Here is a 21258-nt window from a genome sequence, read left to right as displayed (position 1 = left end):
AGATGTCGGCCCGACTCTATAAAATTGGATGATTTTTTATTTTTATTTTATGCCTTACGCAAAATATAGAAATACATATAAACACATTTACTTTAATCAGTACTATTGGACTGTGAAGAGACTTTCAGCCAGCACAACAACAAATGTTTCTGAAGACAATCACCTACTGCACCTTTAATAACTTTGAATTCAATTGTAGGTGATTTCTGTGGGTACATGTTCAATTAGGCAAGGCAAGGCAAGGCAAGTTTATTTATATAGCCCATTTCATACACAGTGGCAATTCAAAGTGCTTTACATAAACAGGAATAAAAGAGACAAGTGTAAGAAAATGAAAAGAAATAATAAAAATAAAAATTACAAAAATAAGAATAAAAAATAGATAAAACAGATAAAAATGTGTTAAAATGTTATAAGATAATGAAAAAGAAGAAAAAAATTAAATTAAATGCATGCATTGTCCTTGAAGTCTTGGCTAGTTGGCATCAGAGGTCGCGTTAAGCCTATTTTTTTACGTCATTGATGAATTTTTTTCAGCAGTGATGGAAAAATCGTCAGGTGATCCGTCATTTTGACGGATTATGCTGAAGGCGATCTATTGTAATTTGTAGCTAACTGTAATTCCCACTCCTGTCCAGCTGATGGCGATTGGCCATATTAATTAGCAATTGTCTTGTTTTGTCGGCATCAAGGATTTCGGTGTTTTGAAGCGCACTACGAAACGAAAATGGGTGCAGCAGCACCCCTGGTGCAGAAAGAGCGCGTGCTGAATATTTTTTCTCGGTGAAACGAGAGCTTGCAGGATCGGTGAATCCAACACAATCTCATGGCAATTCGTAACTTTTTGATTTAGTGGCTAATTTGTGTGAATTCGTACGATCTAATTCGTACAATTTAGTATGATTTGCTCATCCCCCAATGACGGTTGGGGTTAGGGGTGGGGTTAGGTGCCACGCCTCCTTTTTAAAATCGTACCATTTCGTACGACTGAACTCGTACGAATTAGCCACTAAACTGGCAAAACGTAAAATACTTACGTTTTCTCGTGAGATCAGGCTGGTGAATCCCACATTCAGAGAATCCTGCAAACTTCTAATCACTTTCGCTGAAGTTGCGCTAGTAATTCTCCAGTGTGGCAGCAGAAGCCTCCAGGAAAAAAAATTAAATTGTCACGAGAAGTTGATTTTCCAAGGCAAAGACACGGAATTTAATGACAATTGCTGCATCAGTCTCCTTTTCTGCGTTTGATTATGCACAGACAAGCACCCAGATCAATGTGGACCAGGAGGAAGACACGAGTTAAGGCAGATAGGCCTACAGAACATCGTCTGAAGTTATATTTTTAAGTTATATTTATATTTTAGTCTGAATTCTATTTTGTAACATATTTTGTTGTTTATATCTGCATGTGTTCAGGCACAAATGATCGTGTTTTAATTCCCTCTGCTGTCAGTGTGAAAAAAAACACATGAAATTGTTAAACAATAAATTAAAGTTTTTGTTCATTTGTCGAATAAATAAATTGATAATTTAGCCTATATGCTCGTCATGCAAGTTCATGATTAAAATATAAATGAAAAAAGCGCTAAAAAAAATATGTACATTAAATGATGGGGAGTAATACGTTATGACGGAATTTTTACGACCCTCTCCGTCAAAATGACGGACAATAAGAAAGTCTAATGCGACCTCTAGTTGGCATCATCTCTTCACAGCTGTAAAATGCTTTCTGTGGCGGGTTTTTTTGTTTTTTCCCTCCAGGTGGAGTGGCAGAGGAACGAGGAGCTGATCGACCCCAAGACTGACCCCAATTTCTTCATCACCACAGACCATAATCTGATCATCAAACAGACCCGTCTGGCCGACACCGGCAACTACACCTGCGTGGCCAAGAACATTGTGGCCCGACGCAAAAGCTCCTCGGCCACTGTCATTGTCTACGGTGAGTTTCTTCTCATACTTTTGTTCTATTCTTCACCATTCAGCAGTCTGACCCAAGTTTGCAATGGTTTTGACCCGGAGTCAGGGCTAATTTACTGAGAGCTTTAGAGCGGTGCTGACAGACAGCTCTGTTTTGATCAGACTTTGACTCAAAAACAACATTCACTGCTAGTTTTGCCTCTTCGCAGTGTTTTATTATAATAATTCCAGCTGTAGACTTCATCTGTAATTTCACATGTGGCTTTAGGATGCAATTAACTTGCAACAGGATGAAATTTTTATTTTAATCAGTTTATATTTTAGCAATTTCAGGGTTACCACAGTCCAGGAAAAAGGAGACTGGAAATATAAGGCAATTTTAAATGCATTATTTCCATGATTGAAAGTGAACTGATGCAATATTTAATGAAATGAATATGCTTTTTTTAATAGTATAAAAAATCTAAATGTGTGTGTATATTGGGAGAATAATAAAATAAATTAATAAAAAATAATACTATTTTGTTTATATTTACATGGTTTAGGGTTTAGTAATATCGTATAGTATAGTATAGTATAGTATAGTATAGTGTAGTATAGTATAATATAATCATTTTATATAATAAATAATATAATATAATAATATAAGATATTATAATAATAAAATATAATAATATAATAAAATATAATATAATAATTTAATACAATGTAACATTATAATATAATAATATAAGATGATATAATAATAAAATATAATAATATAATAATTTAATATATAATATAATAAAATAATATAACATTATACATCAATATAACATAATATAATATATTAATAATATAATATAATATAATAATATAAAGATAATAAAAGATAATATTATAAAATAATAAATTAATAAATAATATAATATAAGATAATATAATATATAATAATATATTATAATATAATGTATTATAATATAATATAGATAAAATAATATAATACAGATATTTTAATTTAATTTAATTTAATTTAATTTAATTTAATTTAATTTAATTTAATTTAATTTAATTTAATTTAATTTAATTTAATTTAATTTAATTGTTTTAGCAGAAGGTATTGAGCAAATTAAAAACAGCCAAAGCAACAGAACAATATTATTCAACATATCCCAGATTTTTAAAGAATATTTTTAGATGTAACCTTATTTGTAATCTTTATTATTTTCATAAGTAACTATAAGTAACTTTAGTTACACATTTTTTAGTTGCACATTTTTTTCTCAGTAACTGGAACAAATTATTTTTATTGCATTAAATTTGTAATTAAATTACGGAACGTCGTTACATCGTCCCCAACACTGTCGAAAGATACTAATGTCCACCTGCATGGTACATAAGTCTACCTTTTAAATAGGAGCTGCCCTAGTACCTTTATTTCTGAGTGTGTGGAAGAAGATGTGTACCAGCATTTTTCAAAATATCTTCTTTTGTCTTTTACTGAAAAAAGAAACTTTAGAAAGACTCAAAACCCACCTGGGAGAATAAATGATGAGGCAATCTTCATTTCTGGATAAACTATCCCTTTAAGCATTCAGATGCTTCCACGCTGATTCTTGTTGAAGCATGTTATTTCAGCACATATTAATTGTTTGCAACCACTTACCTTTAAACAAAGTAGTAAATCCAATGAATCACTTTTCCCAGTGTATTATGGTAAGCATAGCTCCTGTAAATCTGCTCACGCTGTGAATGATTGCGGAGACATTACCACATATCAATTTGGGAGCAAAGCGGTGTCTGAAATCTCCACAGAGCTGACAAACACTCACACTGTAGTTGAGCTTGTTGAATTAATGGCAGAAAGTGGCTAATGAATGTGCTTTATAAGCTCGCTGACCTTTATTAAAATGCACAGCGGCGGAGCGTCTGTAACCCTGGAGGGTCCCAGGACAAGTGGCGATATAAAGGTAGCACGTATTACAACCCCGAACACGATCACTACTGATCGGGTCGAGTCAATCACACACACCACACACACACACCCTGTACAGTAGTGGGACACACACACATTCACAATAGCAAGTCGAGCATAGTTTAGTTTTTACACATCTTACAGTAACTTTCATGCAAACCTCTAAATAATCAAAATATAATATTTTTAACACAGACTGAACCCAAAACTATACAAATACAAATTAAATGTAGACAATTATGAAGAATTCAAACTAAATTTGTTATATTAAGCATAATATACTCATCGGCCACTTTATTAGGTACACCTGTCTGACTGCTTCTTAACGCAAATTTTTAATCAGCCAATCACATGGCAGAAACTCAATTCATTGAGGCATGTAGACATGATCAAGACGATCTGCTGCAGTTCAAAGTGAGCATCAGAATAAGGAAGAATGTGGCATGATTGTTGCTGCCAGAGGGGCTGGTCTGAGTATTTCAGAAACTGCTGATCTACTGGGATTTTCACACACAACCATCTCTAGGGTTTTACAGAGAATGGTTCGACAAAGAAGAAATGTCCAGTGAGTGGCAGTTCTGTGGGTGCAAATGCCTTGTTGATGCCTGAGGTCAGAGGAGAATGGCCAGACTGGTTCCAGCTGATAGAAAGGCAACAGTAACTCAAATAAGCACTCGTTACAACCGAGGTCTGCAGAAGAGCATCTCTGAACACACGACACGTCCAACCTTGAGGCGGATGGGCTACAGCAGCAGAAGAGCACACCGGGTGCCGCTCCTGTCAGCTAAGAACAGGAAACTGAGGCTACAATTCACACAGACTCACCAAAACTGGACAATAGAAGATTGGAGAAACGTTGCCTGCTCTGATGAGTCTCCATTTCTGCTGCCACATTCGGATGCTCGGCTCACAATTTGGCGTCAACAACATGAAAGCATGGACACATCCTGCCTAGTATCAGTGGTTCAGGCTGGTGGCGGTGTTATGGTGTGGGGGAGATTTTCTTGGCACACTTTGGGTCCATTAGTACCAATTGAGCATTGTGTCAACGCCACAGCCTACCTGAGTATTGTTGCTGACCATGTCCATCCCTTTATGAGCACAGTGTCTCTATCTTCTGATGGCTACCTCCAGCAGGATAACACACCATGTCATGCACCAATCATCTCAGACTGATTTCTTGAACATGACAATGAGTTCACTGTACTCAAATGCCCTCCTCAGTCACCAGAGCTCAATCCAATAGAGCACCTTTGGGATGTGGTGGAACAGGAGATTGGCATCATGGATGTGTAGCCGACAAATCATGTCAATATGGAGCAAAATCTCTGAGGAATATTTCCAGAACCTTGATAAATCTATGCCACGAAGGATTAAGGCAGTCCTGAAGGCAAAAAGGGTGTACCTAATAAAGTGGCCGGTAAGTGTAAATGCAACTTTAGTATATGAAAATAAAAATGATGAAGAATTCAGACAAATGTCTTCATATTAAACATAATATATAGTTAAACACGCCTACAGTTTTGTATTTTATTGTTAATTTTTAGTACATAAATTACAGTAAAATATGCTGGATAAGTTGGCGGTTCATTCCACTGTGGTGACCCCAGATTAATAAAGGGACTAAGCCGAAAATAAAATAAATGAATAAATTACAGTAAGGTTTCATTGGTTAATCTTAAGGTGTGACCTTTACTGTGTATTTGCTAATAAATACTTTATTATAGTTTGTTGTTTGTAAATGTTATTTTTAGAGAGTTTCTTTGATTGCATTTTTATTTTATATATTTATTTTTATTATACTTATGTTTATTTTATTGTCATCAACAAAATAGTTTTTTCAGCAATAGTTTTAGCCTTAGTTTAATTTTTTTGTTCACCAAAATAACCTTGAGTTTTATTATGAAGTGTCTGCATGAGGAACAGCAATTAATGCAGAAGTCAATCAGCGCAATCAGAGTGTCGTGTTTAAGAAAGACAAAGAAAACACGGCAAACTGACAATTACTGCTCAGATGCAGAGAGATTAGATAAGCCGCTGCATTGGTTTGTGCCGGCGTGATTTGGACAGAAGTGAGTGGAGACTATTGTTTGCTTTTTATGCCGTCAATCAACAAAGCCTCACAATCTTAGAAAGAGAAATGAATGCTAGGTGCGGCGCCTCACAATTTCAGCCCGTTTCAAATCCCGCAATGTTCCCCGAGCAATTTAGACATTAATTAATTGCTTTGTTAGTTTAGTTTTTGTTTCTGCATTTCTATTAAGTTGTATATAGTTTCTAATTTAATTTTAGCTTAAAATTAGTCGACCAAAGCAATGATGTGCACGTGGTAGAACATCTTACATCAACTCTTGTAGTAATTAAAGTAAAAATGACTCTTAGTAATAAAAATGAAATGGGAATTTGAACCTAAAACTGTACAAATGCAACTTAAATATATAAAAGTAAAAACAATTGAAGAATTCAGACAAATTTAAGACATCAGACATCAACAAAAGATGATGATTGAGTTGTAACTTCGGTTTTACGGTTTTGACGAAGAAGATGACGAAGTAAGAACTTCAGGTGGCAAAAACGAAGCGTGCGTGCCTGCGCTCATGCTTGACTGCTCTGACGAAGATGATGGCGAAGGAGTAACTTAAGGTGGAAATAACGAAGCGTGCGTGCGTGCATGCAGGCGTACATGCTTGCATACTTGCGTGCATGCGCGCTCTACGGTTTTGACGAAGAAGATGGCGAAGTAGTAACTTCAGATGGCAAAAACGAAGCGTGCGTGCCTGCGCTCATGCTTGACTGCTCTGACGAAGATGATGGCGAAGGAGTAACTTAAGGTGGAAATAACGAAGCGTGCGTGCGTGCATGCAGGCGTACATGCTTGCATACTTTCGTGCATGCGTCGCTCTACGGTTTTGACGAAGAAGATGGCGAAGTAGTAACTTCAGATGGCAAAAACGAAGCGTGCGTGCCTGCGCTCATGCTTGACTGCTCTAACGAAGAAAATGGTGAAGTAGTAACTTAAGGTGGAAATAACGAAGCGTGTGTGCGTGCATGCGGGCGTACTGTATGTGCTTGCATCCTTGCGTGCATGCGCACTCTATGGTTTTGACGAAGAAGATGACAAAGTAAGAACTTCAGGTGGCAAAAACGAAGCGTGCGTGCCTGCTCTCATGCTTGACTGCTCTGACGACGAAAATGGCGAAGTAGTAACTCAAGGTTAAAATAACGAAGCATGCGTGCGAGCCTGTGGGCGTACATGCTTGCATACTTGCGTGCATGCACGTTCTACCGTTTTGACGAAGAAGATGGTGAAGTAGTAACTTCAGTTGGCAAAAACGAAGCGTGCGTGCCTGCGTTCATGCTTGACTGCTCTGACGAAGATGATGGCGAGGAGTAACTTGAGGTGGAAATAACGAAGCGTGTGTGCTTGCATACTTGCGTGCATGCATGTGTGCGTGCGTACGTGCGTATTTGGTCATAGAAGCTCCATCTACAGGCATATATTTCCCTAGTCAGACTTTCTGAAAGTTTCTAGTATTTATTCATTCAGAAAATAATGGTTCTTAGTATCACGTTTTTGTATATTTTTTCATTAATTTTTTTATTATTTTATTATTATTATTACGAGTATTACTTCTTGTTAGTATAATTTATTATTATTTTTTTAATTATTACGAATTTTATAATCACGTGTACGGTGGGGGGGGGGTAGGTGGTGTAGGTGGTGGTACCTGGGGGCCCAACCCCCCCCTCCTGCGAGCGGTCGTGATGCCTTGGCGGAGCGAGCCCCGCTTGTAGGACGGCGATGCGGAGCTGTGGGGTGGGTGGGCGTTCTCTCTTCCGCCGACGCCTTTCCCTCTTTCCTCCGGCACTCTCGGGCCTTACCACCACGCGAATCACCCAAGGCGGGGAAATGGCGACGCAGTGGCACAGTGGGTAGCATGTTCGCCTCACAGCAAGAAGGTCGCTGGTTCGATCCTCAGCTTAGTTGGCGTTTCTGTGTGGAGTTAGCATGTTCTCCCTGCGTTCGCGTGGGTTTCCTCCGGGTACTCCGGTTTCCCCCACAGTCCAAAGACATGCGGTACAGGTGAATTGAGTAGACTAAATTGTCCGTAGTGTATGAGTGTGTGTGTGTGTGTGTGTGTATATGTGGATGTTTCCCAGAGATGGGTTGCGGCTGGAAGGGCATCCGCTGCAAAAAAACTTGCCGGATAGGTTGGCGGTTCATTCCGCTGTGGCGACCCCAGATAAATAAAGGGACTAAGCCGATAAGAAAATGAATGAATGAGTTTTATAATTAATTTAATAAATTTTTTTTTTTTCAGTCAATAAAAATATTTGTTGCCCAGTAATTTTAGTCTTGAGTGTTTTTTTTTTCTTATTTGTAAAGAAGCGGAATTAATGCAGAAGTCAATCAGCGCAATCCGAGTGTCGTGTTTAAGAAAGACAAAGAAAACACGGCAAACTGACAATTACTGCTCAGATGCAGAGAGATTAGATAAGCCGCTGCATTGGTTTGTGCCGGCGTGATTTGGACAGAAGTGAGTGGAGACTATTGTTTGCTTTTTATGCCGTCAATCAACAAAGCCTCACAATGTCAGAAAGAGAAATGAATGCTAGGTGCGGCGCCACACAATTTCAGCCCGTTTCAAATCCCGCAATGTTCCCCGAGCAATTTGCCACCATTGTAGGAATTAATTAAAGAAAAATTCCCCGTGAATACCTTTTGATCAAAAGAACTATTAGGCATGGTCCTTTATGCTATTCTTTCTCTTTTTTCCCTCCCCATGGCTTCGCATTAAAATGTCAGTTTACTAATTTGAGGTCTTGCAGGCTTGCTTATTGGCTGAGCTGTAGGTGGTGTGAGAGCTGTTATTAGTGCTGCTGGACGGAGGCAGAGATGAATTTTAACTTGGCCGGACTCCACGTGACACTACGGTGTGCTAAGAGGTAATCAGGACTCGAGTCGCTGCGCAATTTCCTCCTTCATGGTGAGCAATCAGCGGTGGAAGAGAAGCTAAAGAATTGATTCGGCTCTATAGACTCTAAGCGGCGATCCAGGGACAACAAATCGCTCGAGTTTTCCTGGGGAAATCAGATTTGCTGTGAATTCTGCCACCAGGAGAGAGAGGGAGAGAGAGGAGGCTGGGAAGTTGATTAAAAACCCTGCGTGATCTTTGGACTCGGGATCATCCAGGAATCAGTGCAGGATTATGCATTTTCAGTGGCTGGGATATTGGTGCCATGAAAACCCACACAGCGTAGCGGAAAAGCAATATACACCCGGTGTGAGAGCAGATCCGGGCCGTTCGCTGAAGACGTCTGACCGCTGTGTGTGTCCCGTTTCACCCAGTGTTGACATTCGTTAATAAACAGCTTGTACGGGAGATTGAGTGATGGACAAGTGAGTTGACAAGGGCGAGAGCGGAGGAGGATTTCTGCTTTCTCGATGTGGCAACAAGGGGAAAACACAGCAAAATAGGCCTACACGATGTTGGAAAAATCTGATAATGCTAATACATGATAATATGTTTCTACAATTAAATATTACATATTAAAGATGCACTAAAGTATATAATTTGAATGAGCTATACCATATGAGTAGCAGTGCGATATGGCTGTATATCGGCACTGGTGGGAGATCTGCATTGGATGCAGGTCTGGATTAATCAATGTGCATTATAGGGACAGGCCCAGGGGACTGTGCACACTTGGGGCCCCTGCGAGGAGGGAAAAGATGCAAATTTTGGAGTATCTATTTAGCCTAATTGCAAATACCGCACCTTGTTGGAATAAGCTAGTTAAGCGATTCACGCTTCATCACGAGGAAGACAAGTAGAAATCATTAATAAGTGTGTGTTTTATGGAGGACTCAGATTCATAGAGCTGGATTGTATTGGAGAGGTGGTGTATGCAAATCATGTGCATTATGTTGTACATTAAAAATAACCTTAAAATGCAGTTTTAGTATCGCTTCTGTGAACTTGATCAAGTATATTAAAATCCATTTGCCGTAATAAGCGCGTGCATGTCTAGAACGTGCTGACGTGAGACGTCTACTTTAGCCAATCAGAACAGTCAGACGCATACACGTGCGTGCGTTTTATGAGAATAAAAGCCTTTGAATATTTTTCCAGACACATTTAGCTGCTAGATGTTAGTCAGATAACGTTTATATGTTCCTTCTTAATGCTAACCGTGTAAATAATTATCGATAAAATGTTTATGATAATCTGTTGTTTGTTTACCTTCAAGCTTTGCATGTGCCGTGAGCGCCCATAGCGCCAGCACACACACATATCATGTACATCTCGACATGCGAAAGTGTTTCTCTATGTTTTCATTGGAGTTGTACTCAATACTGATCCATCCGAAGAGTTTGTAATGTAGTCCAATGTTTACAAACACAAGCGCAGCCGTTTAGAGCTCATTTCTGGTTAATGATGTCAGAATTTACCGGCATTTTGCGATGGATGTGTGAACAGCGCTTTTTTGAATATACCGGTAAAGTCGTAAATTTTCCGGATATTTACCGGTATCACTGTGTGAAAGGGGCTTAAGTATCAGTTTACACTATTATCTACAGCAGGGATGGCCAACCCTGTTCCTGGAGAGCCACCTTCCTGCAGATTTCAGTTGCTACCCATATCAAACACACCTGCCTGTAATTATCACGTGGTGTTCAGGTTCTAATCAATTGGTTCAGGTGTGTTTGATATGGGTAGCTGCTGAAATCTGCAGGAAGGTGGCTCTTCAGGAGCCACCCCTGAACTACAGGATTATTGCTGGATTATCATTAACTCTTCCTCAGCCCATTTTTTTCTTTTAAGTTGTCAGCCACTGCTGGATTTTTTTGATGACTTTAAGCTAAATTTGATGGCCTTTAGAATATTTTCTGCTAGGAATGTATCATAGATATATACACTAGATATCGCATAGGGACCCTGAGCATGCGTCAATAGCGCCGCCACATTGGTACAGTGCTCCCAGGACAAATGTCATTCAACCGCACTAGTCAAGACAGTGTTATTACGTGAAGATGCGGGACTTTAGCGCTGTCTACGGGTGTAGTAACGAGCAAACAAAGAAAACAAAGCACAAAGGCAGAACATTTCACAGGTAATATTAAGTTTTTTTCTGTTTTTGTATGTTCTGAACTTTTGTGCTAATCGGGTAACGTTATTGATGATAACAGTCACTTACTGCATTCACCATAAGCAAAGCAGCTCCAACTCGCACTAAACACTCGGCTTATGCTAGTTTTGTTGAATAAAATCAGTAAACAATGCAAAAGAAATATGACAACGAGATGCTGTGCTGCCAGAAACTTGTATTACTGTCGGCTAACGTTAGTGAAAGAGTTGTTTGGGGGATTCATTCACAAGCGAGTCGCTCCCTCCGTCAGTATGAGAAGTGAAAGCAGGAGAGGAGCTGTGTTTCAGGACATGATTAGATCAAATTTAACAGGGAGGGTGAATAGTACATTTCTGTACACACAAACACAAGCTTTTCGTCAGGAATGCCCGTGCGGTCACTGATCCATCAATGTAGAAAAGTGATGTACAATTATAATTTTCGTAATTAGAAAAAAAAATTGCTTACTAACACCCAGGTAAACTCCCGATCACAGATATATGTGTATATGTGTATATCTCTGGCTTTGGATGGCCACAGTCCTCCACTGTACCTTGGTCCCGCATTCATTTCAAAGGAGCGCTACCCTGTACCAAGATGGCGGCGCTATTGACGCTATTGAATAGACAACAATAGGCCAGGCGACATCTAACGTATATATCTTTGGGTATGTATGAGCATATTGTATATCAAATTAAAGAACCAAGCTTCTGCATAACAAAAAAAACAAACAAACAAAAATCAATCCTCATTTGTTCCTGTTTTATCAACACTTCAATGCAGATAAGTTTAATCCAAACTGCAACATTTCTTTTCTCATGTTGGTCACACTTCAGTGATCATCAAACTAATTTAAATATTAGTCAGAGATAACAAAAACCAACACATGATACCGTTTTGAAATGAAGGTATTATTTATTATTAATTTTTTTAACAAAGATAACACAGAAACTGCTCAATATCATATTAGCACAGAGGGGTCATCCATGCACCCACACTGAGTTTAGCCGAATTTCAGTAACGTTGGCATTTTGTAAACATGGCCTGCTCATGTTTAACCAGTTAAACTCAGTGGACTCCGTGACATAATCGAATTTCGCTTTAAGATTTAAAGGGCTAGCGTTGCACCAGACCCCCTTAAGTGGGTTCGTTTGAAAGTGTGGAATCTATATTTTATACACATATGCATCACTTTGGTTTTTAGTCTACAGTACAAAAGTTTTTACACTTAAATACACAGTATTTTAGGAGACCCGAGCTGGGTATTGAACATTGGTTCATTTTCATATTTTTCATATGGTTCATATATGACACATGCACAAGTTATAGCTCAAATGAAAGCTCTTGCTGGTGCTCATACGGTTCTAGCGTTGTTTTTACTGAATTAGATTCACATATCAAACAGTTGCCGAATGAATTGTGGTGTTTCCATGGCGCAGAAGTGAAAACAATACATTTATGATCAATAAGCAGCCCCAGATAGCACAGACAGCTGTCATCTCTTACCTTATGCTGTGCGCTTCAGGGCCATTTCTCCTCTGTTTTTGAGGTGATGTGCATAAGTAATCCTTTTATATGTCTGACATGGTCCAAACACAGTGAATTATGTTGGTAACACTTTACAATAAGGTTCATAAGTTAATGCGTTTACTAACATGAACTAATCATGAACAACACTTGTACAGCATTTATTAATCATAATTGAACATTTACTAATGCATTAATAACATCCAAGTCCATGCTTGTTAACATTAGTTAATGCACCGTGAGTTAACATGAACTAACAATGAACTACTGTATTTTTAACGTTAACTAACATGAACAAATACAGTAGTAGATGTATTGTTCATTGTTTGTTCATGTTAGTAAATGCATTAATTAACATTAACTAATGAACCTTATTGTAAACTGTGACCTTTATGTTTGATCACACAAAAGAATAGTGAAACATGAAAACAATAATCGCTCCCTGTGGCATGTACAGCATCTCTCATCAGTTAGGAATACAATAACTTTTGCATAGATTATGGTAGAGACATTTTTATTTTTTTCTATGATTACAGACATGTGCAGGAACCACCAACATTAATTACAGCACGCTAGACCACACACAACCTAAAAGGTGCACTTTCAAATTTGAGTTCATACAAAAAAAATACAAAAAGCGCCTCTTTTTTTTTGGTGTTTATTATAACACAGACGACATATACAGATATTTTAAACACTTTCAATAGTGTTTTATGAAAATTCAACGTTTTTTTTTTTTTAAATGGTACCAAAGTTTTGCATTTACTCCTCTGCATGTGGATTTGGGAAGCCTTTAAATTTGGGTAGGCAAAATCCAGGCGGAAATCCCAAAATAGCAGCAGAGTTTAATTGGTTAAGCTGTATAGATGAGTCTTGAAAATTCCCTAGTAAAATATTACTTACTGTCATCATAGCAAAGATAAAATAAATCAGTTATAGGGGCGAACAATATATATATATATATATATATATATATATATAAAGGTTTAAAGGAGCATTTCATTCAAAGATTTTAAAGAAAATGTCAGACAGGTTATCAGAGACGGAAGTGGGGCCCGGAGTGAAAATGTTTGAGCACCCCTGCATTAAACAGCATTGAACTTTAGTTTAGTTTAGTTTAGTTTATTTGTTTACAGGGTCAATGCACATTAATAAACATTACTGTAAAATGTGCCAGAATTAGCCAAGAATGGCTATTTTTCATCCGTAGACCCTTTACAGAATGTTAAAAAGTCACACCTAAAATAGAAGCACAACATTAAACATTAAATACACTTTCATAAGAAATACAGTTAAAAAAGTAAAGAAAAGAAAAAAAGAAAAGAAAAAAAAAGAACAGACTGATTGGAGCAGAGGACAAAAAGCCAAAGACAACAGTACAAATGTGTCAAGAATACAGTACTAATGCTGACAATGCTGATTTGTCAATAACCAATTTCTAACATGAGACTGAAAACAACAAAAAGTGCATGATCTTCTAATTGTTGGTGGGATGGAGTTCCATTCCCTAGCAGCTCTCACTGAAAATACAGATTGACTGAATTTGCTTTTTTTGAGAGGAATAATGCAGTCTCCTCTGTCACCTCCTCTAGTAGTTCGGTGAGCAGTCGTTCTAATATTTCAGAAACTGATCAGAAACAACAGTAATCATACGAGCACAGAGAGGTCATGCACACTGTACATTGAGTTTAGCCTACTTTCAGTGATGTTGGCGTTTTGTGGCCGTGCCCTGCTCATGTTTGTGCCTGTATTTTTTCGTGCTTGTCGGGTAATCCTGACCGGCTGTATTCGTTTCCCTCTCCTTTGCACTTGGCGCGGGGCAGTGAACGGTGGCTGGTCCACGTGGGCCACGTGGTCGTCCTGCAGTGCTGTGTGTGGGCGCGGGTGGCAGAAGAGGAGCCGCAGTTGCACCAACCCCACACCCCTGAACGGCGGGACGTCCTGCGAGGGCCAGAGCCTCCAGAAAAGCGCCTGCACTGCCACCTGTCCAGGTAACGTCCACCGGGCGCCGCTCACTGCAGAGTAGAGCTAGCTTAGCATTAGCGCGCTGACCCCTGCACGGCCCTAATGTCCGGTCTGCCATTGGCTTTTGTGATTGTGCTTGAGCAAAACTTTTTCTTTTGCTTTTTTTGTGAAAACCATTGAATTATTCATAGATAAAGCAGTGCTTGTGTCTCCATTCCGGCCGTCATGTTTCTTTCAGATTTTGTGCTGCTTTGGCTTTTTTGCTGCATGAGGTCTTTTTGTGTGTGTTGGGGTTGTAAGCAGGACCAAATTTAGGTTGAGAGTTTAATTTTTTGGTTAAAATTCAACCCTGAGTGAGTCAGTGGTTAGCACTGTTACCTCGTAGCAAGAAGGTCGCTGGTTCGAGTCTTGGCTGGGTCAGTTGGCATTTCTGTATGGAGTTTGCATGTTCTCCCTGTGTTCTCAGTTACACCAATCATCATCAGTTGGTTATGTGTTCTGTCCCAGCCCTGAACACACACACACACACACACACACGCACAAACCAGAGAAAGATATTCTATGGCTAGAGAGATGCAGGAAAACTGCTTCAGTGTTTTCAATCATAGTAACACGCATTTTACTGTAAATGATGGCATCGGCGTTGTAACAGGGGAGACAGTTCCTTATTTACAAAATTATTTGTTACTGAATAAATTATCTCCGTTTGTAACGCCGTTTATTTATAGCGCCATTTTTCCATCACTGAATGTCACCAAACTTAAGTTATTACTGCTGTTAAATAAGTGCTCATCAATAGAAAGCTTAATTGAACTTATTATTTCTAAAATAGTGTAGTTTTCCTCAACAGAAGGGTTAATTTTAACTCATTATTTCTAAAATAGTGTAGTTTTACTTAACAGAAGGGTTAATTTTAACTCATTATCTCCAAAATAGTGTAGTTTTCCTCAACAGAAGGGTTAATTTTAACTCATTATTTCTAAAATAGTGTAGTTTTACTAAACAGAAAGGTTAATTTAACTCATTAATTCTAAAATAGTGTAGTTTTACTCAACAGAAGGGTTAATTTTAACTCATTATCTCCAAAATAGTGTAGTTCTCCTCAACAGAAGGGTTAATTTTAACTCATTATCTCCAAAATAGTGTAGTTCTCCTCAACAGAAGGGTTAATTTTAACTCATTATCTCCAAAATAGTGTAGTTCTCCTCAACAGAAAGGTTAATTTAACTCATTAATTCTAAAATAGTGTAGTTTTACTCAACAGAAGGGTTAATTTTAACTCATTATCTCCAAAATAGTGTAGTTCTCCTCAACAGAAGGGTTAATTTTAACTCATTATTTCTAAAATAGTGTAGTTCTCCTCAACAGAAAGGTTAATTTAACTCATTATTTCTAAAATAGTGTAGTTCTCCTCAACAGAAGGGTTAATTTAACTTATTATTTCTAAAATAGTGTAGTTTTACTCAACAGAAGGGTTAATTATCTTATTATTTCTAAAATAGTGTAGTTCTCCTCAACAGAAGGGTTAATTTAACTTATTATCTCTAAAATAGTGTAGTTTTCCTCAACATAAGGGTTAATTTAACTTATTATTTCTAAAATAGTGTAGTTTTCCTCAACAGAAGGGTTAATTTAACTTATTATTTCTAAAATAGTGTAGTTTTACTCAACAGAAGGGTTAATTATCTTATTATTTCTAAAATAGTGTAGTTCTCCTCAACAGAAGGGTTAATTTTAACTCATTATTTCTAAAATAGTGTAGTTTTCCTCAACAGAAGGGTTAATTTAACTTATTATTTCTAAAAAAGTGTAGTGCTCCCCAACAGAAGGGTTAATTTAACTCATTATTTCTAAAATAGTGTAGTTCTCCTCAACAGAAGGGTTAATTTAACTTATTATTTCTAAAATAGTGTAGTGCTCCCCAACAGAAGGGTTAATTTAACTCATTATTTCTAAAATAGTGTAGTTCTCCTCAACAGAAGGGTTAATTTAACTTATTATTTCTAAAATAGTGTAGTTCTCCTCAACAGAAGGGTTAATTTAACTTATTATCTCTAAAATAGTGTAGTTTTCCTCAACATAAGGGTTAATTTAACTTATTATCTCTAAAATAGTGTAGTTTTACTCAACATAAGGGTTAATTTAAGTTATTATTTCTAAAATAGTGTAGTTCTCCTCAACAGAAGGGTTAATTTTAACTCATTATTTCTAAAATAGTGTAGTTCTCCTCAACAGAAAGGTTAATTTAACTCATTATTTCTAAAATAGTGTAGTTTTACTCAACAGAAGGGTTAATTTAACTCATTATTTTTAAAATAGTGTAGTTCTCCTCAACAGAAGGGTTAATTTAACTTATTATTTCTAAAATAGTGTAGTTTTCCTCAACAGAAGGGTTAATTTAACTTATTATTTCTAAAATAGTGTAGTTTTCCTCAACAGAAGGGTTAATTTAACTTATTATCTCTAAAATAGTGTAGTTTTCCTCAACAGAAGGGTTAATTTTAACTCATTATTTCTAAAATAGTGTAGTTTTCCTCAACAGAAGGGTTTATTTAACTCATTATTTCTAAAATAGTGTAGTTCTCCTCAACAGAAGGGTTAATTATCTTATTATTTCTAAAATAGTGTAGTTCTCCTCAACAGAAGGGTTAATTTAACTTATTATTTCTAAAATAGTGTAGTTTTCCTCAACAGAAGGGTTAATTTAACTTATTATCTCTAAAATAGTGTAGTTTTACTCAACATAAGGGTTAATTTAAGTTATTATTTCTAAAATAGTGTAGTTCTCCTCAACAGAAGGGTTAATTTTAACTCATTATTTCTAAAATAGTGTAGTTCTCCTCAACAGAAAGGTTAATTTAACTCATTATTTCTAAAATAGTGTAGTTTTACTCAACAGAAGGGTTAATTTAACTCATTATTTCTAAAATAGTGTAGTTCTCCTCAACAGAAGGGTTAATTTAACTTATTATTTCTATAATAGTGTAGTTTTCCTCAACAGAAGGGTTAATTTAACTTATTATCTCTAAAATAGTGTAGTTTTCCTTAACAGAAGGGTTAATTTAACTTATTATTTCTAAAATAGTGTAGTTTTCCTCAACAGAAGGGTTAATTTAACTTATTATCTCTAAAATAGTGTAGTTTTCCTCAACAGAAGGGTTAATTTAACTTATTATTTCTAAAATAGTGTAGTTTTCCTCAACAGAAGGGTTAATTTTAACTCATTATTTCTAAAATAGTGTAGTTTTCCTCAACAGAAGGGTTAATTTAACTCATTATTTCTAAAATAGTGTAGTTCTCCTCAACAGAAGGGTTAATTATCTTATTATTTCTAAAATAGTGTAGTTCTCCTCAACAGAAGGGTTAATTTAACTTATTATTTCTAAAATAGTGTAGTTTTCCTCAACAGAAGGGTTAATTTAACTTATTATCTCTAAAATAGTGTAGTTTTCCTCAACAGAAGGGTTAATTTAACTTATTATTTCTAAAATAGTGTAGTTTTCCTCAACAGAAGGGTTAATTTTAACTCATTATTTCTAAAATAGTGTAGTTCTCCTCAACAGAAGGGTTAATTTAACTTATTATCTCTAAAATAGTGTAGTTTTCCTCAACAGAAGGGTTAATTTACCTTATTATCTCTAAAATAGTGTAGTTCTCCTCAACAGAAGGGTTAATTTAACTTATTATCTCTAAAATAGTGTAGTTTTCCTCAACAGAAGGGTTAATTTTAACTCATTATTTCTAAAATAGTGTAGTTCTCCTCAACAGAAGGGTTAATTTTTACTTGTTATTTCTAAAATAGTGTAGTTTTCCTCAACAGAAGGGTTAATTTTAACTCATTATTTCTAAAATAGTGTAGTTTTCCTCAACAGAAGGGTTAATTTTTACTTGTTATTTCTAAAATAGTGTAGTTTTCCTCAACAAAAGGGTTAATTTTAACTTGTTCTTTCTAAAATAAAAATAGTGCAGGCGACAGCACTACCTACTGCGCCACTGTGTCGCTGTTTAATTGTGCAGACTCTCCTTATCTTGAATTTACTGTGATGTTTATTCATTTTGGAGGCATTTTTGAAAGTTACCCGACCTCTTTTACTGCCGTCATCTGTGTGTTCAATAGTGATCGTACAGTAGAGAAAGGAAGAGGAAGCAGGAAAGCAGTTTTTCCTCAGCGTTTATCGACCGTGCGCAGTTTGAAATGGAAGTCAGGACGCTTCATTTACAGGCTGACATCAGATTCAGGTGAAGGGGGAAGGGCTTCTCTTGATTACTGCGATAGTGAGTGTATTTCAGCAGGGACAAAATTGCATTATGCAGGCGCTGCTGACCGGCGGAAAATATCCACGCTTAGTAAACAGGAGAGAAAATCGAAGCTTTTGTCAGCTACAACTCAACCACTCTCTCTCTTTCTCCTCTCTCTCCACTGAGAGTTTTATCTACTTAAGCCAATCTCTTGTTTCATTACAAAGCATCCAGTGAAATTTAATAAGACGCCACCTTTACGCCGCTCGGTAAGTAACGTGCTCTGAGAAGTATGGCGCTTTTGATGAGCACAAACACACAAAGCATGCGGGAACGCTTTCTGACAGAGCTCTGCAGGGATGGATTTCACATGATTACCACCCAAATAGCATTTCTGTGGGGGAGAAGAAGAGAGACGGAGAGGGAAATAAAGCCTGTTAAGGAGAAACACTGCAAGTGCAATTTGGGAGGGAAAGCAGCGGTGGAGGTGAAAGCATGACAGCTGTTTGAATAAATGCATTCATCTTTCAGGTATTTATTCAGATTGTTTTGCATTTGGAAGTTTATGAAATAGATTTTTTATATAACAGTTCTGTCTGGATCTCGAATCTGATTGGCTGATAGCCGTGATATATTTAAGTAATATCAGCATACGTCCAGCCTCTTTACCCTTTGTGTATTACTCCGCCCACATACAGCCAGCAACAAGCAGACACTACTGTTTGACAAATATTACTGCTGTTACACAACTAAATGTACCTTTGAGGCTTTTTTAGTGGAGAATGGAGTTGTTTAGATTGCATCTATGCAGTTTGTTTGCAAAAATAGTGCCTATTTAAAAAATATTTACAATTTCTAAGACACCTCGTCGGCGACAGTTGACGTTTTCTATCCACAAGATGGCGAAAGAACAGCATAATAAGCCCTTACGCTTAGGGTGTCAAACTCAATTCTTGGAGGGCCGAAGCCCTGCACAGTTTAGTTCCAACCCTGCTCCAACACACTTACCTGTAGGTTTCAGACAAGCCTGAAGGACTCAATTAGTTTGATCAGGTGTGTTTAATTAGGGTTGGAACTAAACTGTGCAGAGCTGCGGCCCTTTTGGAACTGAATTTGACACCCGTGCCTTAGAAGATATAACAGTCTGATTTCTAACTATAGCAGATCAAATCAATATTAAACAGGTAAGCACACCAGCCAACACTTCCTTTTTTTCGTGGGAGTATCCCGTATTTCAGACCAGTCTGACGCAAACATCCCATTTTTATTCCTTTCTAAAAAAAAATCCTGTAATTTCACCCACCCGCCTCTTTGGTAAAGTCTATAAACTAAACACCCCCAGGTTGCCAACTTTGGTAGAGTACCAATTCGAAGCGGCCGCCCAAAACCCGCTGCATCCTGTTCTCAACCTCACCCCCGAACACCCCTAAGGTCTCCCGGGTTTTCAGAGACATGTTGGCAGGTTAGATGATCTCTCTTTTGTATGTTGTGGTACTGTATTTCTACCAATTTGCTTGCATATCAGGAATGTGTGTTGTGTTGGCAGATATAGAAATAAGCGAAGTCCGCACGTGTTTACTGAATTCCGTATCTCAAACACAACAGCAGTCTGGTAACGTTAGTGGATTCGTTGTTATTTTTGAGTTAATTATTCTGAAATCCTGATTGCAACAGAGAAATACTGTAGACCAGGGGTGCTCAATCCTGTTCCTGGAGATCTACCTTCCTGCAGATTTCAGTTGCTACCCATATCAAACACACCTGCCTGTAATTATCAAGTGGTGTTCAGGTCCTAATTAATTGGTTCAGGTGAGTTTGATATGGGTAGCAACTGAAATCTGCAGGAAGGTGGCTCTCCAGAGCACCCCTGCTGTAGACTGTAGCACTGTAAGGAGATATCTCTGTAGACTGATGACATTTCATGTCACGTTCAGCCTTATAATCTTAAAGTGTGAGCAAAATTTTTGTTTTGTCATCACTTTAGACAGAGAGTCATTCAAACACTAGCTCTAAAGTGACGTTGGTGATTTAGTAACGACTTCTGCTGTTTTGACGTCAGCTGCAGATTTGAATGAAGGGTGGAAGAAAGTAGTTCCTAATAAAAACGGTTTTAGACTCTCCATGTTTGATCTACTTATTTATATACATGACTTGGCTGTTGAACGGTTGTATAAACGCAATATCACACTCGTAGCAGTGCGATATGGCTGTATATCAGCACTGATGGGACGCTAAGGCAACGCACGCCTCCCACCAGTGCTGTTATACAGCCATATCGCACTGCTACTCGTGTGATATTGCTCATTTAAAGACTCAGTTTAAATTGGACGAGTTACTTTTGAAAACATCTGCTATTAGATAGAAGGAAACCATGCAGATCTTTTGTTTATTGAAAAATTTGATTTTATTTATTTTATTTGTTCAGTATGTAACCGGTGTTCGCACTCTCTGCGTTGTGTACAATAATGAGGCAGGCCACTGGTACTGCTGATGGTGGGTTTATTGTCGCTCAAGCGTCAGAT

At 37.4% G+C, this 21258-nt stretch overlaps 1 protein-coding gene across 7 annotated transcripts in view; it reads left to right on the top strand.

The window, feature by feature from the left end:
- The window catches only part of unc5a (unc-5 netrin receptor A), a 716311-nt gene that overhangs the window by 340458 nt on the left and 354595 nt on the right, over positions 1-21258 (top strand). For 5 of the 7 annotated variants that reach the window (XM_087280938.1, XM_087280937.1, NM_001114465.1 and 2 more), the window contains exon 5: positions 1762-1942. In XM_087280938.1, coding sequence (XP_087137064.1) covers positions 1762-1942 — 181 coding nt within the window. Of the gene's footprint in view, positions 1-1761; positions 1943-14355; positions 14524-21258 lie in introns of all 7 variants that reach the window. The other 2 variants (XM_087280936.1, XM_087280939.1) reach the window with 1 other exon arrangement.

This window comes from Danio rerio, chromosome 14 (genome assembly GCF_052040795.2).
Source record: "Danio rerio strain M-AB ecotype USA chromosome 14, GRCz13ab, whole genome shotgun sequence".
Taxonomy (NCBI): domain Eukaryota; kingdom Metazoa; phylum Chordata; class Actinopteri; order Cypriniformes; family Danionidae; genus Danio; species Danio rerio.
Note: the sequence above shows the minus strand (reverse complement) of the source record. Positions and strands in the feature narration are given on the sequence as shown.